The 27524-nt window shown below is 33.2% G+C and overlaps 1 protein-coding gene across 1 annotated transcript in view; it reads left to right on the forward strand.

The window, feature by feature from the left end:
• Positions 1–1464: 1464 nt before the first annotated feature.
• Positions 1465–27524, forward strand: part of pasi2 (Protein) — a 30176-nt gene continuing 4116 nt past the window's right edge. Inside the window, exons 1-7 of the mRNA XM_085956633.1 lie at positions 1465–1565; positions 1728–1807; positions 3543–3675; positions 4370–4499; positions 5103–5197; positions 9994–10230; positions 11461–11607. Coding sequence (XP_085812759.1) covers positions 1737–1807; positions 3543–3675; positions 4370–4499; positions 5103–5197; positions 9994–10230; positions 11461–11562 — 768 coding nt within the window. The 5' untranslated portion in view covers positions 1465–1565; positions 1728–1736 and the 3' untranslated portion in view covers positions 11563–11607. The remainder of the gene's footprint in view (positions 1566–1727; positions 1808–3542; positions 3676–4369; positions 4500–5102; positions 5198–9993; positions 10231–11460; positions 11608–27524) is intronic.

A 27524-nucleotide genomic window follows, 5' to 3' on the forward strand; every position in this document is an offset into this window, starting at 1 on the left:
GACCTCATAGGCAGCCAATTAGCATCGAGCATTTGCAAAAACCAACATGGCTGTTGTAGTAGTTCGTGTTATCAAAAGTGTCTCAAGTTTTTTAGTAGAAATACAACGAAATAATGTCTGACCTTACCCAGAATGTTGCTAAAGTGGAAGGAAATACATCAACGAAACGAGTCATCCAGTTTGAATTATGGAAAAAGAACGTGGATCATCAGGAAGGGTATTTAAAATACGAATATTTTGCAGTGAATGTTGGCAAATACTGGGTGATTGAGAATTTCTCTCGAATTAAACAATTATTTTTATTTTAGTTATTTCCGCACTTTTTTGTAATTGTTCTACCTGAACAAAATAAAATCTGTCTGATTGTAAGCTTCCCTCGTTTCAAATAATTGTTTTATAACATTTTTTTCTGTTAAAAATTACTTAAATATTGTGATTACATTAGTGATTGTAAATAAATATCATTATTATACATAATATGTACATTTGTGTAACATTTCATATTGTTTTTTCAATGTATGCTTGATCCAGTGCAAGGGCCCAATGGGTTGGGCGAATGGCTAATAACCATTCCTCGTAAAAAAAGGTCTGAATATAACCTTCACTCTGTGGAGGTTCATATGCTCTGCTAAGGAGCGAAAACGGTTATTAACTACTTTTTTTTACATTTTGTGTGTCTTTTTCTACTATCAATTACTTAAAAAACCTTTTAAAGATACATAACCATGTTAATACTTTTTTGATCTTAATTTTAATAATTATTTGTTTATTAGATGAAGAGAAGACAAAACTTATGTTCGATTCGTTCTAATGTATTAGGTTTTATGATAATAAATAAATTTAAAAAAAATTCGATTTTTATTTTACTGACAATAATTCTCAGATCACCAATGATTGAAATTATTTTTGCATTTATTGAAATAATAATTGTTTTTTATTTACCCTATACTTGTCAACCACATATTGTTAGTGTTGAGAAACAAAAACCTATGTCACACGCACTGGGTTCCTAAATACGATAAATTTGACAGTTAGCTTCAAATGCCGATAAGTCCATCACTTTTTTGTCAATTTCTCCTTTACTGCTACGATAATGATTAATTTTATTGTGAATATTTGTATAAAAACAACAAACCACCATAAAATAAATTCAATCATAGGTTTTCATAAGAAGAAGTAGTATTAAAAGAAATATTTAGATAGTTTGCCAACATTTCATCAAAGTGGATTTATCGTATATAGGAACTATACGACTCAAATGATATAATAATAATAAAAGAGTAAAACAAAATAATATGGTAGGTAACTTGAATAATAAAATAATAATATTTTATCAGATTGTATCCTCACGAATTAAGTATCACTGAATAATCATTTCCATAAACTAATATTAGGTACTCTCATGACCATAGATGATAATAATTAGGTATATTGATAGTGGCAACATTTGCTAATTTTATGAATAAACACAAACTGACGTATTGACGACAACATAGTGCGCGCGCGCCACGCCTATTGTTATTTTAGGAATTTTATAACAAAACTCTCCCCTAATTTAAACAAAGGTGAATATTTATTGTATTAATCAATCTAATATTATCCCCATCCAAATAAATCCGTTGGTTATTGATTAATAACTGAGTTTCACAACCGAACACAGGTGACTAATTTAAATGGGTGTAACCTAACCAAATTAATTCTCATTGTTATTTTGTACTAATTTTCAGGTTGCCAAGATGAATTATGGTCGCAAAACACCGTCGACATATAGGTCGACACCCTCTGTTTACTCCCATTATACGGGGAAGTAAGTAATTTCATTCTAAGCAATTATTAAAGAACATTGTATGTACCGTCTATGCTATGATATTATGTGCATTAAAATTTGGACAACGAATACTGGCCAACTAACATTAAATAATTTAAAAAGTATTAGTGATTATACTAATTTTATAGTACTCCATATCGTTTCTGTGGTCTTTTGAGACCAAAAACCTAACAACCTACTGTAACTCAAAAATAAGTAGGTTGTATTAGGTTTTGGTTTGGTTTTTGGTCTGAAAAACACATTAACCACAATGACAATATGGAGTACTATAAATATACTGTGATTTTTAAAAATCTAGACTACCTACCTACTGTATTTTTTGTTTCATAACCTGATCAGTTTCTGTGGACTTTATGAGGTAATTATGTCGCAGATGCCCGCCTGAGCCTTTATAATTTTTTTTCGAAAACTGTTTATTCCATGTATACAATTATTGCCTTTCGATCCAATAATTCTTAAGGTACTGTTCGGTTAAAGCGGATACAGCGGAAAACGCATTTTGAAAATAGCCGATAAACTGGATTATTTGTTAGTTTGGGTTAGTTTAGGTTAGGTTAGATTGGGTTAGGTTAGGTTTGGTTAGGTTAACCTAACAAGTAATCCAGTTTATCGGCTATTTTCAAAATGCGTTTTCCGCTGTATCCGCTTTAACCGAACAGTACCATTATTAATTTAAAATTTGAAATTTTCATACATTACGATGCATCATTATCACACTAAGATTATATTAGGTTAGGTTAGGTTGAGTTTGGTCTAGAAAAAAAAATATAAAAACTCATGCTCGCATCTGCGGCACATTTACCCTTTATAATAGCATCTACTCGGACACTCGTTTGTGTGGTTTATTGTAGTATCTGTCTATGACAACAGTTTTAATTTGAGTGTTGCATAGATAAGCAAGCTTTTTAGGGAATAGTAGATACAATCAAAAACATCTGTTATACTAGATGCAATTTTACAATATATAATCTGAAGCAGACACTATTGACAAGCCAAAAAATCCTCACTTATTGTACTGTCGTGATTATTTTTTATTTTTAGAATCAAACAAGCTGCTTTTCCATTACGATCACTGGCTTTTATTGTAAGTTCTGGAAAAATAGGTTGCCACGGCACGGACCAAAAAAATACAGAAAATTTGGTTTGATTCCAATACAGTGTTTGATTTGTTCTCTATTTTTTCAGTAATAATGTAATATATTATCACTTCGGCGTACAAGTTATTACATTAACGAATACCTAGTTAATTATTTTCTCATGAAATTTATTGTAAATCTGTAGAAGTAAATCTTTTCGTGTGATAAATAATGGCAATGAAAATACACTACTGTTGTGTGAAGGGGAGAAGATGGATTGAAATACTACACTCTCTCTTCTGTTATGTCTTGGAAGTTGAAAACTTTCAGTTTCAACTGAAAATTAGTTACCTTGAAATTGTTTTGAGGATGGGTTTATGGCCTAAAATACCTACATATCAATATAAATAACTATAATACTTTTAATTTTGAAATCCATTATAATAGAGTTCAACCACGTATACACCAATTCAATAAAATTAGCATTTTAGATTTTTCGGTTGTCACAGCGTGTTCTTACTCCATTTCTCATTGTTGTAATCTCATTCAGAGGCCTTTGTCAAGAGTATTGATAGAATATTGGTATAAAGTCTCAAACATTATACCAATTTGACTAATAAATCGATTGTATTTTTCAGGTCATCGACTAACTTAAAGTCGAGTAAGTCTATGCGATCGATCAGAATCCCGTGGTATCAGAAACCAATTCTTCACGATGCTGTCATCCTGGATATCCAAAGAGGGGCTCTGCTCACTGGATTCTTTGCTCTTGTAAGTGTCATCCTACATCTTAGACCAGAATTTATCAATTAAATTTAGTCACATCACTCTTATAATTTGTACAACATAATTGAATATCTTGAATATTTTTATCGTAGCACATCAAGGGATCATGGGTGAAGAAAAATTTTGATTTTCAGGGTAAAGACAACTCCACGTTTTGACCATGCCTATCATGTCACCTGATTAATAACTTGAAAGTAATATCAAACACACCTTATTACCATATTATATTATACAATACAGTAACATGCTGTCATGGTATGCATCATAATTTTTTCATTTCGTCATCATTTACATCCGTCCAAGAACCAATTTTTGCTGCTGACGGGCAGACATATTATTCCACAATATTATAGTTATTACACATGAATTGCCTAATTTCACGAATGTCCACTGGTGACATGGCACAACCCAGTGGCAAAGGGTGGAGCTAGCCTGTTTGTTGGTTTAGGCAGGGGTTAATTGATTTTTAAAAACTAACACTATCTCCAATTTGTCCTGTCAGTTCAGTGAAAACAAGTACGTATGACTAATAAAATTTAGTGTGGACTATTTATGTCAGTTCGTAACACCTTACATCCACCTTTCGCAACTGGCACAACCTATTATTATTTTATATATAAGGCAATATATTAATTTAAGAATTAATTCATGAATCACAACACATTTTGTTTATTTTCAGTTTGTGGCGCTATTCACGATAGGCGAGTCAGTTTTCGATATGTACTGCCTCGCAATGGCGGCTCCCGGCTCCACTCACTATGGTTACTATGTCATCTCATTCGAGTTTGTCTACGTTGGAAATATTCATGGTAAATTGTTATTATCAATGTATTTTGACCGAATGAATTACAATTAAGTTCACTAAAGTAATTTTGAATGAATGCCTCTCGAAGACATCCTTAGTAGTCATCGTCATCGGCACTGCAATCTACTATGGATCTTCTCTACCTTGCGAAGACATCTCTACTGCCTTAGCCCGCAGCAAGGTTTCTGGATCTCTTTCCACACAGTTGAAGTTTATTTTTGAATTTAAACAATACAACTTGTTTCAGTTTTAGTTATATGTTACTAATTTTCCAATAATTCACATTAAAAACTTTGTTTTCAAACCATTATAATAATGTAATGGAGTTCTACCATATAAAAGAAAAACTGAATTAACCATTATTTCAATGAGAAATCACGTAAAATCTCAGATAACCATTCACTATTAAGTAACGGAAGAATGTCAATGGAGGCTATCATTTTCTTTTTAATATATAAACAATGCATTCAATACTGTCAACGTAGGTAATATTAATTTTCTCCTTCTCACATGACCCATACTAAAATAGTTTTTAAATTGCTATCAAATCTTGTACGTGTAGGAATAAGCTAATTAATAAATTAATTAATTTAATGTTTTGTTTCAGTCCGCAATGCGCTGATAATATTTGCGCTCTTTTCGACAATCGGAGCGTGCTGCGTCTTTGTGACGAGCATCATGCTCATCAACGCTCTAAGAAAAGTAAGTTCCACGTTAAACAAATACTGTATCAGTCCTTGTGCAATCATTTAATCTTCATCCATTAAAGTGATAAACCTCCATTACGGCCGGCATCTGCTTGTTGCACATCCGCATAACATATAATTTAGTGATACGATTCAATACAACATTGTCTGAATTTTTTTTCATATCACTGTATCTGTACCATACTGACTTAGGGCTAATGCAAAGATGTCGACATAATATAAAACTAACTAAATATGTTTACTTGGTCATCGGTGCATTTGTATTCATTCAACCACCGTGAATAATTAATAGTGCTAATTATGGTTGCTTTATCTGTAATCTAATAATTTGGATAAATGCACGCACTGTGAATAAAGTGATCCTAGCATTATTTTTGTTTATTATTGAAATGGCAACACGCTCTTCATGTTCAATATTCGCAAATCTCATTTATATATATATTGAATTGATGCAAAGTATTTACTCCAATCGTCTTTTTAGGTTGCCTTTTAGATAATTGGTATTCAATACAATTTTGATGTGTCCGATACTAGTGAACAATATTCAATATTATATTTAATTGATATCTGTTTACAAAACGTAAACTATAGGCTATTACTTTTGTTTCAATTTCGTCACTAGGGGAGTCACTCCTTATATCGACTCATGCATAAAAGGCCGTAACTGCGTTTTTGGCTATTTTGACTTGATTGCCTTTTATTAAATAATTTTAAAGATAATACAACAACGATAATCGAAAAAAAACAAAATTCAATCAATTTAATTTCTCAATCAACTAAAAAATTACAATTTTAGCATTAAAAATTAACGTTGTTGTGTCATTAAAATTTATTTAAATCGTACTACTGAAAACTACCATTTTGCAGTTCGGGCCTTATACGTTGTTATGTTATTTATCATGTGTCTGAAAATCGGTTAGATAATTCAATTTCAATTTCAATTTATTTATTTTACATATTGTGGACATTACAAATAAATAATGCATAAACCCACTTAATTACAAGAGTATGACTATGCATGGAGCTCTTAGCAGAGTGACATAATATTATCCCTTTGATGTGAGGATGAAATATTGACAAATGACTATTGGAACATGTTGTTTATCTTTGCATGCCATTTTTTTACGGAATTGTGCAACGTATGTTGGTCCACACTGACATGCAACGATGATTCGATATGCGGATATGTAACATGCAGAGACTGGGCAATACAGTACTTCATTACTGCAAAATTATTTAAATATATTATTTATAGTGCAGGTACCAAATTCCTGCATTAGACACAACGCTTTATATACTTTGCAGTAGTGTACCTAAAAACGGGTTAAATTTAAAAAATACCTAATAAGGGATTTATATTAAAAAATCTTCGTTTAGGAGTGATGATTGTTAGCCATAGGCCCAACCAATTTTCCACGAAACAGTCAGACGCTGTCGCTTCATTAGAAAGTACCATATATATATTTTTCACAATCTGAATGTAGAAGATCAATCAATGTAAAAATTGTGGCAATGTAACTAGTGCTTATAACACTCAATGTAGATTTATAGGCAACATTTTCGAAAGGGACCTCGAAATCTTTCAGGGTTTCAGGCCTACGCATACGTAAAACCTCCACTGGCCCCAATCCATCTTTGCTGAGGATCCGACACGCATTTAAAAATGACATGTTATGTTTACCTGACACGGGATTCAAACCTGTACTGCTACATCCATAACATCTCACCCATTTTACCATCACCTGAACCTTCCTTTGACGGCATAGTTAGTCAAGTTTCATTAACAGCACTTGCTTTTTGTTTTACATAGAAACATTTTCATTTATTTGCAATCAAATTGTGTCTTCAGTATTTAAGCTAATATGTGTAGTATTCTGGTTCAGCGGAGGATAGGTATTGCAGATGAAAGACGGTAGTAGTTGTTCGTGATGATTGAGAAGACGAGAAATTATTTACTGTTTCAAGTAACTAGTAGGGTAAAATCGATGCAATATAATAAATATAACGGCAATTCGGTGCGATGTGTCTTTAACGGAAACTTGTAATCGGGTGACATGTCCAATCGATTCTGACCCGCTATTTATTGACCGGAGCACTATGGGATAATATGTTAAAAAGATTACGAAATAATATTATTTCGTAATGTTATGAAAATGCAGATCCGCTATCTCATAACATTATGAAATCATATTATATGTAGGTACTGACTGTATGTGAAAAATGAATATTTAATAAATAATATAGTTGAGATCTGGGTCACAGGAATCCTATGGTAGCCACATAATATGTATCGTATCACTTATTCCCAGTACTGTACTCTCCATCTTTTTATTTGTATGACTCGCGATGGAAGGCCACGTACTTCAAGTACAAATATGTGTATCTCTGGGTGACAATAGCACTCAGTCTCCGACTGGCAGCCGACTGCAATCCCTGAACTATTATTTTAAACTTCTAGTACCTTGGATTAATTAAATGCTGATAATTGTCTCTTATTTCTCGATCAAGTATACACATAACCAGTTTGTGTTAGTCCCTCAAGTTGTGATTATATTGAGATGCACGTGGCGTACTGTCATGCTGTCACGGCAACAAATTTAGTCTATAATAGTATATTAAACGATCACCACCTCTGTAAATTCAATTAAAGAGAGTGCCAACTCTGATGTATTAGTATTTTAAATTATCATTCATTATTCATGCTAATTTCAATTAATTTTAACAGTTTCTATGCATACGTTAAAATTACCTGCGATATTATATCCATGAATAATATTTTGAACAGAACCCAACCTGCAGACCATAGATAATAGACAACATTCATATAGAAAATACATAGTGCCAACAATTAAATGTGATTTTGACATGAGTTGAAAATGTGTAGGCATGTAGAAAATGATAAAAAATGTTCATTGTGTCGATGCAGTGCAGTACAACGTGAGGTGACCTCATTGTTGTTCTGGTGACTTCGGCAGATTTTGCCAACTGACAATGTTCGTTTAAAGGTTCAAAATGTGCTACGGGATAGGAGCATCAGTCTGATAACATTTTAAACACCAAGAAAAACGACATCACACATTTTCTTCTCCCGTAGCGGCAACTTACTGTAACATCACGTGATAGTATGCGACATGCACCATAATATTATATTTCTCGCTTTAAAGGCATAGACAATACTACTTTACACAGATAATGCAGGAATTTGGCACTTGTGCAACACTTGTATAGTAGTTGCACAACTAAAACATACCTAGGAACATTTTTAATATTATTTTGCTTTGTTAATTTTTTCACGGTATGCTCATATCATCATTTGTATTGACTTTCGTAACTAATTGTGACTTCATGGCTTATTTGTTCACTCGTTTGCTATCTATTGGCAGAGCTCTTCGCCCGCCGGAAGGAGGAAGTTTAAGGTATCCATCCATACAGCCTCTTCATTCACTGTAAAAAAATTCACACCTCTTTCAATCCATTACACTGCCTTCCTTGACATGATTTTTTAAAAATGGCCTTTTGTACTATTTTTATGACATGGTATTCAAAAATATTTTTAAACTTTAGAGATTTTTAAAACCATTGATGGTTAATTTCTTAATTTTAATTTTGTCCCTACCTATGATACTGAGGAATTTAAAAATCAACAGGTCAACATAGTACAGTAGAACCCCAATTTTACATGCGATTTGCGTACCTATAATTTCTGCAGTCCCGTTTCCTTTTAGTTCATTTAATTCCCGGTTTTACGTTCCCCCCCCCCCCCCCCGCAATTTATGTCTGAAATAGTTATTCAAAATTCAAACAAAATTACATATTAAAATTAAAGATTCAATTTATTTGAATTGAATGCATGCCAATCATTGTAATTAATTCCAGATGCATACGTACGTTTTTATTTATAGACATGTCTGCTGTGTCCAAGACCAAGGTTAAATAATGCAACCACAGAACAGATAATAAATAGAATTCCGATAGGCTATATACCAATACAGTAAATTTTGACGCAGGGTTTTGAATGTGTGAGTGTCCTACAAAAATGAACCACGCATTATAGACGTGCAATATTGTGCATAATACACCAATATTAAATGAGCGTCAATGCATGAACCGAGAGTAGTTGTCAGTATTCAACGTATGACGTATTCTTGACACGTGTCCTTCGTGTTCCTTACTCGAGATCGGTTGCCTGCTTCTCCGTACCCGTTAGGTATTTCAGTTCCCATTATTTCTGAGTTCCCTGAATGCAAGTGCATAACTGTCTTTTTGTTCACACCCCTTCGAATAATGTCTCAGCAATGAAAATATTGTCAGTTCAGGAAAAAAGGAACATTCTCAAAATGGTAAAAGAATACAATGACATAATATGCTTCAAACCAATTTTTATTATTTTTTAATATTTTTTTTTTCATTTTTCAGTATCGCCAATATACATCTTCTGTTTATTTATGTTTTTTTGTCAGTTCTCTAAAATGTAAAATTGGGTTTTCACTGTACATAATTAATTATAGGTAGATAGATTTATTATCTGCGTAGTAATCATTGACAGGATAAGCTACTAAAACTAAACTAAAAACTGGAATTTATGGCGGATCTTAACAGCCTACTTTCACCCCCGTCGCCACCGCTAAAACTGATCGGTTAGACGGTTGAATCCTTTTTCATGTATAAATGGGAAAACTTCTTGAAACTCATTTTACTACTTCTACTCGTGTCTCTGGTCTTCAGCCCGTCAGTTGTGTTGGCAATGTCAAATCAAACAATGCACCTAATCGTTTTTTTTTTGTTGTTCAGGAACATGAGAAGAAGATCGTCCCGTGGATCTACTGCTTTGCGGTATTCACGCTGTTCCGTTTCTTTGCATTTGTCTTTGCGGCGATCGTCAACGACCTCATCTTCGCGTACAACGTTCTCATGATGCTGTGCTGGATCGTGTTCATCGTGGGCAGTGCTTACGGCTGGCTGCTCGTCTACAGCCTCTACATCGAGCTCTCCGACCTCACCAAACTTGAGGACCTCGCGCATCTCAGGGTGAGTGACATGCTGGCAATTATTTTGTGGGGCAATGACATTATTTGTTCCAGTTGTAATTTTCTTCTCAATTTCGAATTTCTAAACGATGAGTACATCGAAACTGTAGATGAATTTGTCTTACTCTTAAGACAGGTTTAATACCGACAACAATATGAGCAATGAGATTAAAAGAAGTATCATAAACACTAATAAATTCAATTTTATATTTATTTGCATTAAACACGGTACTGTGATGGCAAACGGTTATTACTGCTGTTTACACAATTCTACAGGAGGGCAAAAACAAAGTTTTGAAATTAGTACGTGCGTAGTAATTAAAAGTAGTAAAAATAACAGAAAAAAAAATGATTTTTTTCCGGTTCGGTACATGTTCAAACACGCGAGCTAACATGATCTTACTCCCTACTTCAGTTATAGTTTGTCAATTTATGGCTACAGCCGTATGTTGTAGCCTAACCACTGGGAAATGCCAATAGAAATGGCGTATTTCAAAAAAATACTATCTTATTCTTAGGTCAATAATTATTATAAAACAATCATTATTCGTAGGATGTTTTATCACATTTGAATGGTCAAAGACATAGCTTATAATCAGTATCTTTAGAATTATCTTCAAATTTGGTAATCTTGCCCATTTTTTGAATAATAAAATGCCTAATTCTTGTCGAATTTGGGTGATTATAAATATATGTTTTTATCGTAAATATTTCACTATAATAATGTCAACATAAATTTTACTAATGGTTTTACAAATGCGTTTAAAAATTAATATATCTAAAAAATCTTCACACCACCAAACATGGATGTACTGAAATATGACTATATTCTAAAACATTAGATCGAGAGGTTTAAAAGAATACTATTTTATGTAATAAAAATACTTTATGCAGTTATCAAATGTTTAATATAAATATAAATGATAATAAGGCTTCAAAATTATATAAATAGATTATCTACAACGTTTAAGGAATGTCCAGGTTATGCTCTGTAAATACCATAAAACCTCCATTTTGACCTTCGTTGGGCATGTGGGCCCTTAATATTATAACTATTCTTTTTATAGACTGCTTTTAATTTCTTTTTGATTCAATTATGTTTCCCATACCCGTCTGCTATTGGAACCATAACTTGTTCATTTTGTATCATGTATTCATCATAATTGTATATTTCTGTGAATGTTCCTATTGGTTGACCTGAAAACAAATTGCAATTTGTCTGTTTACGCAGATGGGGACAATGGCGTCGTTGAACGCATCCACGACGCACTCACTGGCGGGTTCTCGTCCCACCACGCCCCACAGCACCGTCTCTACCATGCCTGTCGGTTGAATTCATCATCTATCCACCTTCATTGCATTCCAGATAAATCATCATGTATGTATTATTTTTTATATATTTAAAAAAAGGGTAAATTATTATCTAGACAATTGAGCAGAGTATATGGGCACCATAAAGTGGAGGTTATATTAACAGATTTTTCACAAATAATTGGGTCTTTCGACCGGATCAACATACACATTGAAAAAAAAAAACCATATCCATTTTTTTCCACGGACCCGTGATCCATAAAACTTTATAAACGGCCTCTCTATTAGCTTGTCTACCATGGGTGATGAATAATTATCCTCAATATTATTCTTTAGAAACCTGCCGAGAGATATGATGTTTCATGTTACAGACAATATTACAATGCAGCAAAATTTTTCTTGCATGGGATATTATGTCGCATTTTCACGTCGTCAATTTTGTAATTTAACTGTATGTTGTGAATGACTTGAAAGTCAATTGATAAATAGGAACCATATTTCAACCAAGTTCATCAACCTGTAAGTTGAATTGAACGTAGTTCTACTTATAGTGGCATCATCAGCAGTGAATCATCATTTGAGTTAACTGGTCATCTATGCGCTCCCTGTCCTGGTCGGAATCCTTCCTCTTGACCTGCACATATAGGTAAGCGGTGCATCCACGATGCTCCTCAAAGGTGAGATGGTCATTGTTGATGACTTTCACCTTGCCACGCCTCCAAACCTTGATGCTGAAAAAGTATTCTAGAGGAAGCGGACAATACGTCTTATGATGCTGGATGTGGTATCGAAGATCTGACAGCAAAAGTGGGATGCTTCTATCAAGGGCAGGCACAGAGTGGGTTTTCGATAGGCTATAGTGGATTTGCTGCTAAGCTCTACGAGCTTGGACTTATTTCCCGGCCAACATGTCAATGTGGCAGAGAACTACAGAATGCAAACCACATCCTCTGGGAATGCCCGAGAATGTGCGCCGAGAGGGAAGAAATGCTTAAGTCAGTCCAACCAGCTGTTGGGCCCATCGGCCGTCCGACCTGGTTGCCACAAATGCCAATTATATTGCATTTAAAAAATTTGCGGCATCACATTGCGGACGTGAAGATCTCTTCACATAGTCTTGTTCGTCCGTATTGTTTTTACTTTGTTTTTTGTATCTTATATCATCATCATTTATGGCACTACAACCCTTGGCGGATCATGGCCCCTTTCAAAAACTTCCTCCATCCTGCGCCGACATTCTCCAGTTGCTTTGACTGAGCATTCTTAAATCTCCCATGGCATAGTCTAGCCATTTCAATTTCGGCCGTCCAGATCTTCTCTTGCCATCAGGGGTTGCGTACATAGCCCGCCTCGCCAGTATATCTTCCCGCATTCTATGCACGTGGCCGATCCAGCACAGTTTCTGCATTTTCATATGCGATGTGATGTTTTTTTGACCTCCAAATGCCACTTTCTTGAATGACCTCAAAGATTCTTCTCAAAACTTTTCTCTCAAAGATATCCATATTTCTCTCATCCTGTTTGCTGAGTGCCCAGCATTCTGAGTTTTATATAAGGTTGTTTTGGTTTTACATGAGAGTGCTTTGTTCTTTAGAAGCTTTTGTAGATCAAAATAGCACCTGTTGGCGAGGGTGATGATTTATGGTCATGATTTATGATCATGGTTTATGACATGAGACCAAGGATTCCACAGTTTCAAAAGCATCGCCGTCAATGATAACGGTGTTATTATCATCTGTTGCACTCTTCACACATCATCAAATTCATTTATTTTAGTCTTCTTGCCTTTCTCCCATTTTTTTTTATTAAATTACGTCTTTCATTAAACTCAGTCAAAGCTTGGAGATACGGTTGATTAAATCCGAGGGTTGGGGCGTGTTGGTTTGGAGGGTCCATGTTTGTGTTGTCCCTATACAACCAAGCAAGCTTTCAAGCTCTATGAGCTTGGACTTGTTGGCCGATTGACATCTCCATGTGGCTGAAAAGTGGGGGATGTAACCACATCCTCTGGGAATGTGCTGAAATGTGTCGTCATAAGACCAATTTTGTTGCTTTTCTTACTGCAACTGTGAAGATTTCTTCATATAGATCAGTGATGCACAACCTATTTCAGGGATGGCAAATAGGATTTGATCAGCTTGCCAAAATAAGCCGTTTTTTTTTTTTAATTCATGGCGCATGCCATTCCTTCTAAGTGTACACATGATATTATAATCTAAATCATATTTATTGAATATAAAAAAATGATACATATAAAATGAAAGAAAATAAGGTAATATAAAACCATTTAATAACACACTACTTTTTGTTTGAGGTTTTTTGTTATTTGCGACTGTCAGGCTGATATGTCGTTGATTGCAAATTAATATATGCTGCCGAAACTTCCTTTGTCAACCTATTTCTAGTCTTTGACTCTACATATCGTCGATGCACATCAAATATGGTCTATGTGACGATTTTACGAAAATGAGCTAAATATACAGTTTTTTTTCCTTTACCTTGTAAAATATGAACCATGTGATAATAACAAAAATTAAAGGAGATAGAAAACAAACTATGTGCCAACATTCAAAACTTTGCATTTAAATATGAACCATGTGATCTTACTGCACATGCGCCATATTTAATACGTGGCTAGTACCGGGTTTATGGTCACATGGTCCGTATTTTACATCATGATTTCACTTGTACACGTGTCCTAGTTGTTTTTGGAGTGAAAAACTATATAAATCACACCTAATATCACTGTTTTACTATCTGTGATCATTTGGTTTATAAATTAGCGGTAAGTTATTACGTTTCATTAAATAAATTTGATGTATTTTCATGTAAATATGCTGTGCGAATCAACTGGAGAGTGGATCCCACAAAGTGATATGGATATTTCTTTACCAATGGATTCTGATATTTCAGTAGTTCAGAAAATTAAAAAAAATCAGAAACGGAGTCTTGGGGAAAGGGTATGTCGGCTATAAAAAACATTGCGGAAAATATCAACAAAGCCAATCAAAGCAAGCAAAGTCTATGGGAATAAGATGTTCACACAAATTACCCAAGGTGGCATATAAAAATTCTTTAAGTTGTCAAAAAATAACAGAAGAGGATCGTCTGCACACATTTCACAATTTTTGGATGTTGAAAACTTGGTCGGAGAAAAAAGCATATTTCCTGGGCTTTGTAGCAACACGTGCTGTAAGAAAGCGTCGCAGTGAAAGTACAGCTATCACGAAGAAGAATCAAGAGCACGATATATATCTTTTTACTAAGGACGGGGATAAACATAAAGTGTGCCGCAATATGTTCATAAATACTTTGAGCATCACACAAAGCACTAACACAAGATGGAGTTATCAGCAACACATTATTATTAATGACGGCGAAAATGTTCTCCCCAACAATACAAATAAATGAGTGGCCAAGCAAACTGAAGCTGTGGAGAATGTAAAAAAGTGGCTAAATCTTCTGCCAGTTCGAGTGCTTAAAGTCAGACAACGTTATCTACAAAAAAGTGTTTTTTTTTTTTTTTGAGATAACGTTATTTTACATTTATGGCTACATGATATTCAAACAACGTTATGTCAATCTTTTCTAATTTCTTATTAAATCGTCAGTAAAGTTTAACACTAACTAGATAAGTTACCCTTGTTTTCATATTTTTTAAAAACTATCAATATAAATTTTAACATCATCATAAGCAAGATAAATGTACAATACACAATAAATTATAAAATATTAACATTAGGTTTTAAATAAACATTTCCCTTGTTGAGTTACAAGAATTTAAAACAACGATTTTTGGCTCTCCTGTAAAGTTGCAGTTTTGTAGATAGTGTTATTTGACACTAAGCCCTCGAGTTGTTCCAAGTCATTGTTGTCGGTCTCAAACAAAACGACGATATGTCAACACATGCTATCAGTCTTCAATATGTGGTGCACAGAGAACAATGTGCTAACTGTGAACAGAAACTTTTTCAGCAACGTTTTAAAGGCTAAAAAAGTTTCTATTCACCATCCACGCAAAGATCAATGTGATATTTTTGTAGGATTTAAATGTGAAACTCTTGGGAAAGAAATTTACGACCAACATATAACACGAAAGGAGCAAGCTAAAAAGGCCAAGAACACTACCAAAGAATCTGCCAGCGAGACTACATTAGTTTTAACAATGGACTTGCAGAGTGTGATATTAAGGCCTAAATTGCTGGCATCTGCTGTTTACTACAAACAGAAACTACAACTACATAATTTCATCTTATATGTCCTTAATAATGCGGACGTGACTCTCTACGCGTGGCACGAAGCAGATGGAGGTGTGAGCTCCAACGAGTTCACAAGTTGTATTATCAACTATTTAGGGACCAGGCCACGTAACTATAATAAGATCATCCTAATTTCTGATGGTTGTAATTACCAAAATCGGAATCGAATACTGGCAAGAGCTTTAAGTGACTACTCAAAAATGACATCAGTCACTGTAGAACAGATATTTTTGAAGAAGGCCCATACTATGATGGAAGCCGATAATGTTCATTCTGTGCTGGAGCATTACTTCAAGCCCCCAATATATTCTCCAAGTGATTATGTATCACGCATGCAAATGGCTCGACCCAAACAGCTGTAGAATATTAAAAATGTTCATTTTGATTTTTTTTTAAATCACGAAACTTTAAATACGAATTTAACTTCTTTCAGACCAGGAAAGAAAGTAGGGGATCCTTTTTTCATAGATTTAAGGGCTCTGAAATATGGCTAGAGTTGCTTCAACGCCGCAAGACTAGCTATGTTCCCCCATTGCCACTGTATAACAGACCCCTTGCCTTGTCTGACTCCAAATTCAGGCATTTGGAAGAATTAAAACTTGTGATGGACAAAGTTCATCACCCTTTTTATGATTCCCTAATGTCCATGTAGGAATTGGAGCAAAAACTTTGATTTAATTTTTTGTGTTGTGAATTATCTTCTTCTTTCTCGGCACTACATCCCGGGGCGGGATTTGGCCTCCTCTATAATTTTCCTCCACACGCTCCTTTCCCTGGCTGCTCCTCTCCAGTCTCCAGCCCTCCCCATCTTTCTCCAGTCCTCTTCGATACAGTCAGCCCACCTCTTCTTTGGTCTGCCCCTAGGCCGTTTCCACTGTGGGATCCATTTGGTCATGATTTTTGGCGTCCTGTACTCAGGCATTCTCTCAACGTGTCCAGCCCACCTTAGTCTTTGGGATCGACAGAATTTCACCACCGTTTCATGTTTTGTGAATTATGTTCCAATTAATAATGTCAATGTTGTATAAAAACACTTCGTTTTGTTGGTCTTATTTATAGTTGTTATTTTGTTTGATGGATGTACGATTTGAAATAAAAATAACATTAAAACGAAGTTGTGTTTATTTTTTCAATAGAGAATGATTAATATTCATGCTTTCAATATTGTTAAAGAATAACAATTTATTCTTAAAGAAAGAGGGAAAATGTAAATGACGGCCTCGACTTTGAGTTGAAGGTTACGGGTCGGATTCCCGCTACACCGCCAACATGTTTTACATGGATGTTTTTTCTGTGTAAATATGGGTGCTGGTGCTGCAAGTCTGGGTGTTGTGATGACTCAATGGTAAGTGTTAAACATCATGGGAAGATGGAAAAAACATTATCAGCCGAAGTCAAATAAATGTTTGCCAAAACAGAAAATTAATAAATTATTTTGTAATAAAAAAGTCATATCCTCTGCATAATCACTACACAATTCCATTGTCATAGTATGTCCATAACATTCACATAAATTTTGTGATAATAGAATCTCATATTTTAATTCTGTTAACTAGACACTAGACTAGTGCCTAGTTATCAAATTTGAATAATTTTGAATGATATATTTTGATAGCTAGTATTAAAAATGGTTCATGTGACGAAAACTGTGCATAGAATATGAACCATGTGCAAAAAACGCAGTAAAATGCCATTTTCTTGTTCAAAATAGTAAATATTTGCAATAAAATGTATTAATATTTTTAATAATAATATTTTTTCCCCAATTTGTCCATAAATAGAAGTGTTATTAAACAGTTTTTATCGATTTTCTCAGAATGTACTCGGAGTCACATAGACCATATTTGATGTGCATCGACGATATAGAATATAGAACACAACTGTCCAGTGTTGCCAAAATATACATATACATCAACATGATTTCGCTTTGATTTTATATCTTTCCACTATAGACGTTTTGAATATTAGAAAATAAAAAGTTTCATTTTTTTGGCGTGCTGTTGAAAACTTTTAGCGTGCCAAGTTGGGTACGTGTTCCAGGTATTTGTCATCGCTGACCTGTTTGAAAGTATGGCCAAATTTATCCATGTTCTAATTTTTTACGGGCTGCAGTGGGTAAAAGTGAAAAATAATGCATTTTATGCATATAATACATTTTATTATTTTTAATTTAATAGTTACATATCAAATACTCCAATTACTCTTCACTCTGCATTATGTACATAATGTATTTGCATATTAGAACTTACTATGTATATATGAAATAATAATTTTGTCATCTAATATATAAAAACCAATATTTGTTTGTTTGTTCGTATTTTATGCGCTGCCATACCGTTCATCCGATTGCGATAAAACTTTGTCAACTTATTGCTTGCACTTGCCTGAAGAGTATAGGCTATATCTTATATATAAAAATAAATGTCTGTCTGTCTGTTTGTCTGTCTGTCTATCTGTCCCGTATGCGTTCCTATACCATTCATCCGATTGCGATGAAATTTTGGTAAGTGGTTGTATGCACACCCGCAAAGGTTTCTGAATTACTACAACCATCTTCTTCTTCATTTTATCTTCTTTTAGTCGTATGGTTCCTATACCATTCATCCAATTGGGATAAAACCTTCATCAGTTGTTGTGGTAATACCCGCAAAGGTTTCTGAATTAGTACAACCATCTTCTTCTTCTTCATTCTATCTTCATTTATTCTATAGTTTCTATACCATTCATCCAATTGCAATGAAACTTTGGTCAGTTATTACACCCGCGAAGGTTTCTGAATTAGTACAGCCATATTCTTCTTTTTCTTCTTCGTTCTATCTTCTTTTATTCGTATGGTTCCTATACCATTCATCCGATTGGAATGAAACTTTCGTCAGTTGTTATGCCCACACCCGCGAAGGTTTTTTAATTAGTACAACCATCTTCTTCTGCTTCTCCTTCTATGCTTTGTACTTCTATTCGTATGCGTTCATATTCCATTCATCCAATTGCAATAAAACTTTCGTCAGTAATTGTGCCAACACCTGCAAAGGTTTCTGAATTAGTACAACCATCTTCTTCTTCCTCTATTCCATCTTCTTCTATTTGTATGGTATTGGTACAACCATTTTCATCTTCTTTTTCTTCTATTCTATCTTCTTCTAATCGTATGCGTTGTTATACCATTCATCCGATTGCGATGAAATTTTGATCAGTTGTCGTGCGCACGCCCGCGAACATTTCTGAATTAGAAAACAATCTTCTTCTTCTATTCGTATGCGTTCCTATACCATTAATCCGATTGCGATGAAACTTTTGTCAGTTGTTGTGCGCACACCTGCGAAGGTTTCTAAATTAGTATTATATAAAATACAAAGTTTGTTGTTTGTTTGTTCCATCCAATTTTGAATTTTTTACTACATATTAAAAACATTTGCATATTTTGGATTCGATTTTATTTAGTGTTCTTTTGTTTGACCTTTACTCCTATTAGAATTATTTTCATATTGCCATATTGTATTACACAGATATTTTAATATTAAAAAGATAATTACTTTAAATATCTTAGATAAATGTATCCACGAAGCGACCCTGTACGAATCCGGGTACTTCAGCTTGTATTCAATAAAAAATTTGGTAATGAAATACTTTTTATTTCGTGACGCATGCGGCCCACGGGCCACAGTTTGTGCATTACTGACTTAGATCGTTCAAGAGTTTTACATTAGATTTCGATATATATTTTATTGAACATGCATAATTTGAAAACACCTCACAATTACAGTGGAACGCTGATTTTACGTGTCCGGAATTCACGTTATTCCGCTATTTGTATGTAGTTTCTGCAGTCCTGTTTCATTTTAGTACATTTAATTTCCGGTTTTTCATTTTTATTTCCTGCAATTTACATCTGAAACATTCAAAATTCAAATAAAATTACGTATTCAAATTAGAAATCCAATTTATTTAAACACATTCAATTTAATGCATACAACAAGACCAAGGTTACATATACAATGGGATTGGTTAAGTTTTTTGTTTTATTTTTGTTTTCGCTCATTCAAATGATCCTGGTATCCCAGTATTTTTCGATACCAAATTACCGGTTTCCAAAATCAGAATATACCGGTATATTCGGTAGGTATTAAGAAAGTGGAAACAAAATCTATTAATTAACATAGAAGGTTTAACAGAACTATAATTATTTGTCGGGTTACGCGATGTCCGGTTTACTTACATTGTCCTTCGTCGTCCTTGGTGACCAGCAATGACCCATGCTTATTTGTGAAATACACTAGCACTATAGGTAGGTACTTCCAGACCAGTCGCTCGCAAGTCTTAGAAGTTGTCAGGTGTATTTTTATATGTTCATTTGTATAATCATTAGTGACCTCCGTCCTAGGGGTGAATATTTTATGATAGAATAATAATTATACACTATAATGGAACTGGCCTATGCCTAATTTTTATACTATGTTTATCTACGCAAGAGTACCTTATAAAATATAATTTTGTTGAACAAAAAAGTGAGCAACACTGTGTTTGGTTTACTTACAGGATAAAAGTAAAGAAATTGCCAAATGTAAGAAGTGCAATAAACTAATAAAACATTATTACACGGAATTACCAGTGGGGTACTCGGGGTACTCCTAATAAAAATTTATTGAAAGATCATTCGAAGAAGAAAGTGCCAATATTGTTCAACTACATACTACATAGGTATTTGTAAACATCAGCATCTCTACCATATCGTCGCCTCGCGAGGATTGGTTTGTGGAAGCTCCATTTTTGGCAAAGTTGAGTTTTTAATGCAGTTCAATTTCTTACCATAGAATCGGGGTTCTATTATATAATGTTTGCAGTCTTAAATGCGTTTGACGGTTTTTTATGATTATCTCAAAATAGTGGAATAACCAATACATTCTGAAATTACTCAAATTGAGGATCCCAGGTCTCAAAATCTCTCAAAAAAAGTGCTGTTGTGCGCCCTAAAAGTGTCACATGGTCCGTCCAGCACTCTGAATACGTCCATATATTTGTTTATCTCCACATTTACAGTGAGTCCTAGTGTGCTCTGGTGTTTCCCTCAAGGCCCACAGATACTCGCTAATCTGATTTTCATTTCGCGTTTTCTTTCCGGCATATGATGTCAATGTTTTTTTATTATCTAATAACATCTAAATTTATTCAAGGTAACTAAAGTGTTATTTCATTTTTATAAATAATCAATATTAATGCAAGATTTTTTGTAAATATTTCCTTTTTAGGATTATATGTATCCTTGATATTTACGAATAATTCCAATCACATTATCTTTTAATTGCAATTTCATACTGTCAGGAAAATACACTAGAAATGCGTATATTACATCATAATAGAGCATCCAGTAGTAGCTATACAACCAACTATTATTATAATGTATCGTCACTGTTCTGGCAGAAGACACTAATTCGAAAAAATGACATATTGAGTTAGTTATACCAAAATGTTCCTTATTTCAAACTTTACCGTCTGGAAACCTTGAAACCTTCTTAATAAATAAACAGTCTTTATTTTAAAGTCATCCTTTTTACGGTTACTTAATAAACTCACACGATAGACCATTTCAAACATTTTAACAACTTCAAAATCAAATTACTCAAAACTAGTATTCTCCAGTTAGTGTGTTCTGCCAGAACAGAGACGATATTATATCTACCATCTCGTATTATGCATTATGTAGCTATTTACTTACTTTAATAAGATTTTCATTAAGAGAGGGTAATTTTATATACCTACCTATTAAGGGGGAGACGCATGCCAGCAGAAAACTGAGCGGAAATATACGAAGCTTGCAATTTGAGATTTTTTTTTGATAATTTACAATTTCAACTGTATTATTTAATAAATATGTATCCGAAAACATTAAAAAGATTTTTTATTTTTTTTTAAACTTAAAGATAAACTTACAATTGTAAAAAAATGTAATAAAATGTGAATTCGTTGCAGGGTCAAATCTTATTATTGCATTATATTTTATGGTCATAATTATCATTAAAATTTAGTTTATTAAGTTTTAGATTTTATGTGGTGTAGATTTTTGACTAATTCATCGTTTTAATATTTTTTATATATATTTTAAAAAACATCGATTTTTATAAAAATATAAATGTGTATAACTTGAAATCCTTTTTATTTATATTTGTATTTTTCCGTTAGGTGCCTCTTTTCGCCTCTGATAGTATAAGCATCCCCCTTAATAAACAATTTTTTCAAATTAATCATATCACTATTCAAGGCTTCCATATAAAAAGAGTCTATATCAAAAAACAAAAATTTTCAAGATAGATAAAAAATACACAAATAACGACAATTTCAATGTTTTATTGGTACATTTTGAAAGATACGCATTTTCTTATCTTAAAAATAATATTTTAAGATACTAATAGAGCAAACATTAAAAAAATCAAAGTAAAACTATCATAATATTGTACATCGCACGTAGACCACTCTTTCATGTTGGCCAACCTTTTCGAACGAATTTTGATAAAAAGTCTGGCAATATTATAAAAATTAAATTCCCCACGCTGTGTATACATGGCCCATTGAAATCACTTTTGACACTACATTATATATACTTAGACCTTTTTTATAGGGACGTCTTCATTTTTTAAATGCAAAATTAATATGATAATATAATAATATAATTAAAATGCCACCAACGTATTACATACCTAAACATGATATAATCTGAAATTAATTTTGACATAATTATGGTCGATAGCTGCCATATATTTAGATATTATTTTACATAAAACCACTTTCTGTAACTTTTTTATTCATTAGCTATAGAATCCAATCTGAATCTTGGCCGCCTCACGAAGAAGTTTTGTAAGATTTTTTTTTTACGAAAAATAGATGTCGATCATTAGAAACTGAAAAACTGAAATTCCCTTCATTGTGGGGAAACCTCAAAAGACTCCCATTTTCTATGTATACAACATTATCAGTGCCTACACCTTCTCTAATTGAAGCCTCCCCATCAATAATGATCTATGTCGCATTTTGGCAGTTTTGAACTAAATATGCAACAATGATCTACATCACATTGCCTCTGTTTAGGCATATTTATTTTTTTGATCTAGCAACACTAAGTCACTTGTTTTTGATCCGTTATGTTATCCTCCCATGCATCTGTCAAAATGAAGGATGACACGAGAGTTTTTGTTAACCCTGCTGATGCAAAAAGACTTCACAGAGAAAAATTCACATGGAAAATTTAGATGAGGCATGGTTTAAAAAGATCGTGGCTAGGCGATGCGCGTATTGTGCAAATGGCGCGTGCCGAACGAAATATAATTTGTCATAAAAATCCAACATGCGTCCATTTAATGTTATGTTTATTGTTATATTACTAATAATAATAGTATATTCATTGACATTTTCTTTTTTAAGTACATACTTAAAGTTTTTTAGTCATCTTTACACGATTTAAGAATATTTTCATCCGACGTCATGACAAAACAAATCGACGTGCGAACACCTCGACGGTCAGTCTCCGATTGGCGACTAGTGAGAAATTTCGTCACACCTACTGTTGAAAATTATTTGCCGTTTCACTGAAGTACGCTCTTAAGGAATTCAGGAGAGGCCTCTTCATTATAAATAATTTCTTCTCAACAAAATGGTTTTCTTTAATTATCTCAAAATGCCCAAATGTAACATAGATCATTATTGAGGGGGAGGCTTCAATTTGATAATTTAAAACTAAATATATATATTATAATTTTGTAAAAGTAGTAATAAAAATGTTGTTTGGCTTAAATTCAAAACAAATATAATATACTTCCTTGATATTTTAATTTAATGCTAAATTTGTGCAGAAATTAGTTATGGGCGTAATGCTCAATTCGTACTTACCACAAACTTACAGTAAAATTGGTAAATAGCCGAAATCCATCTGTTAACTATAGATTATAGAGATAAGGAATCCTTAACCATAGACTACTTTTGTTATGAACTCGCCCCCTTCTGTATTACCATTTACCACTGACAGCTGCTGTCAAAATAAATTTACATGTCTATAAACAGCCCATACACTCAAATTCATTTAACAATTGATCTCAATATGGGTATTGAACAACTATTAAATATCCGTGACATTTAATACGACATATTTTCCTTTACTTTCGTTGATTCTGTACATGTCTTAATTTAGTAAAACCGATTATCGAATTGAAATGTCAGTGTCAATGAATTATGAATTAACTTTTCTTATTCGGATTTAGACATTTATGTAATATTAAACCAATAGATAGGTAGTTAAAATATATAAGTACTTAGTTACCTACACACCAACATAGTAATATAAGTTTTAATCACTCTATATAATTATTCACATCATGGCATATTTGTAATAATTGTAAATGACAAAATCTGACATTTCAACGGCAAGTGTTCGTATCGGTAAAAACATGGGTCAAAAAATAACTTATATTATTCACTAATTGCGGAGACATTTAATCATTTGAATTAAATATTAATTGTGTATTTATAGTTATTGATTTTTTTTTTTTTTTTTTTCATATTTTTGTCATCGTTTAACAATTACAAAATAATTTACCTAAATTATGAGAAAGAGAATTTTTATATATGGTAATATTTTCAATAGAAAAACAGAACGAAGCTATTGCAGATTTGGTGGACCATAGACAACTCGATCATAACTATGAAAGGCTTTCTGGATAGTGTTTTGTTGTAATTATGACAGACGATTGAGCATCGCGCTCTATAACTACATAATTATAATAAAACCAAATTTATGCTGTTGTCCAGTTTACTGCATATAGGTACAGCAATAATTTAATAAATTAAAAAAATACATATAAACTACTTTAAAGAAGAGAATTACCACAATGTGTATGTAGATAATGGGTTTATGCTTATATAATCTAAGGCCAAACCATTTTTTTTTTGACAAACGGTTGTCAACATCAACAACTTGAAAATCAGAAGAGCCATTGTTATAAATGTACATCTACCACGTGGACGCAAATTCAATTAATAAAAAAAACAATATTAATTATTGATTCTATTGATGAGTGTATTAAAATTTAATTTTATATTATATATCGTCGGTGTTTTGTAAAAAGGGCGAATTAACCAAAATGCTATTTTACAGGAGGATTTTTAACTATTGACATTTATTTGTTTATGACCTGTGGATGATTATAAATATCTAGCAAGTTTATAATAAAGCTTAGAAAAAATACTGACATTATAATAGGGATTATTATATAATATTTTAAAAGGCCTAATATGTCACATTTGCTTTTTATTCGTAATTTTAATTGATTTAATTTTAGTCGATTATCGTTTTTACACAACAAAGCTAGTGGAGTACATATTGTATTTTCATTAAAATCTCGATTTCGCCAAAATGATTGATTCGCCCTTTTTACAAAACACCAACGATATGAGGGTACCTACATGCAAAACAGGCTCATCGCATTTTTTTCATTTTTGAGATTTAAATGCCAATTTGTTCAACAGAGGAAGTGCTCAAGAATGTATCATTAAAACTACTAAAATCGATTTCATTATTTCATAAATTAAAGGAGAAGAAAGTGTAGTCAAAGCAAAAATCTGCTCATTGTGTATGAAACTCCACAAGAACGTAGGATAATATATTTTTATTACATTTTTTCCCTTTTATTATATTACAAAATATAAGAAAAACCAATATATAAATTCTTTTACTTAATATTAAACCCATTTTCCAACCAATAACGATTTGATTCGCCTTTTTGCTTTCCTGCACAATTATCATTTTGTCAATGAGCCTGTTTTTAAAAACTTGATATTTTGGGCTATGATAATGATAGTAAAAGTAGTTAGAAGCAGACTTGAGATTGGGTCTATTGTCTGGGCCCTGCATCAGTTGAAGTACGGCCTTATGGTGGAAAGGGTTCAGAAGACATTTTTGAGACTTTTACTTTCAGCTGTATGGATATTATCTGTGGCTCTATCCGATTGACTTTCTCTAAGGTATGCTTACATACTGTAGCTTAAAGTTTAGAAGGGATCTTTATTTAGCTACATATTTTTTCCAACTTATACGCGGCGTAAATGGAATCTCTGCCATTCTTGGTGGTATTGACTTGTGTGTCTCTGATAATAATTCGTTGTTTGTTCTCCCAAGGTGCAGAACTAATCTGCTATTAATAATGTCAATTGGGAGGGCAATAGCTATGTTCATTCAAATCACTTTGGATATTGATATATTCCACTTACGTCAGAATGTATCCACTTTGGTGGATGTTGTTTTATGAGTTTTTAAGAAAAGGTCTATCAACCTAGTTCACTCTGTGTGCTTCCATGTACTTTTTTATTATTTACTCGTATTATCCTGTATTTTTATTTCAACATTGTTAACAGATATTTTTTTTTTCATGTTGTGAACGCTTTGAATTTATAATTTGTCATGTTCATTATATGTAAAGTAAATAAATAATTTGAATTATAACGAAAATAAGCATTGAAGTTGATTTAAATTAGCTTTAATTATATTGTATATTATTGCACCCACATTGCCCTAGTAACTTGTTCGTGGGTCGGCAAACTACAGTTCACAGGTCAAGTCAGTGCAGAAGTTGCATATTTCAAAATTTATTTGACTGTTGACGAGCTTTCACCCAATAGTTAAAACACGCTAAAAGGAAAATGTCAAGAGGTAAATTTAACCGAAGACTATGCGATTTGTACGCACTGATTAAACATATTAAATTTTCATAGGTGAAATACTCGTTTATAAAATTTCAATACAGGTCAGCATTAACACATGAACGTTTGCAATCAATTTTGATGATAAGTATTAACCTTGAACCTCAATATGGTAAAACGTTATTTCAAAAAACCAATATTATCTTTTTCATTATTAGTGCTGTATTTCAAACATTTCTAATAACTGAACTAATAAGCTCCTCCAATTTTTAACCGCACTTCGATTGAAGCGTTTCCGGTTAGCGACGAGTTGTCCACGTGTTAAAACTGTGAACTAACAAGCTCCTCCTACTTTTAACCGCACTAGCGACTTCTGGCTATTGCCTGGATCTTGTCGGACAGTAGTCTACTTATTTTCATTATTAACTTACATTTTGTACAATGAATTACTTTTTTCTGATCATTAGCCCACTTTCTGAATATCCTTGACTTTGCCTCTTGTCCTGCAAAGCCAAAAAACTATTTGCCCGGTTACAAATAAGTTTGCTAACTTACTATTAAATCCTGCAGCCGCTTAATAATTTGAATATTGTTTTTCAATGTGTATTTGATCCAGTACAAGGACTTATTTGGTTGGGCGCATGGGTACCAGTAGTCCCAGAAGTACCCGACCTGACGTATAGATAGCAGTTGTTGTTTGAAAATAATAACCATGATAGAAAGTACCAACTTTATAAAGCCTAAGTTTGAAGTTTGACGATGCTACGTTGTTCAGTAATTATTTGTCAGCCATCAACAGTGAACGCTCTTAGTGAATTTGTAAACATGGAAAAAATTGGTCATAGTTATGTGATACAATACTTTCATTTGAAAGGTTTCAGTCCAACCAATATCAAAGCGGCGCTAGATTCTACTCTGGGGGTGTCTGCTCCTTTGTTTTCAACAGTAACATATTGGGTTGCTGAGTTTAAACGAGGCTGTACGAGCTGCCAAGACGAACATCGCAGTGGTCGACCAAATGAGGTGACCATGCCAGAAATGGTGA

Source organism: Rhyacophila brunnea, unplaced genomic scaffold, assembly GCF_057557595.1.
Source record: "Rhyacophila brunnea isolate RB1 unplaced genomic scaffold, BYU_Rbru_1.0 scaffold_6, whole genome shotgun sequence".
NCBI lineage: Eukaryota > Metazoa > Arthropoda > Insecta > Trichoptera > Rhyacophilidae > Rhyacophila > Rhyacophila brunnea.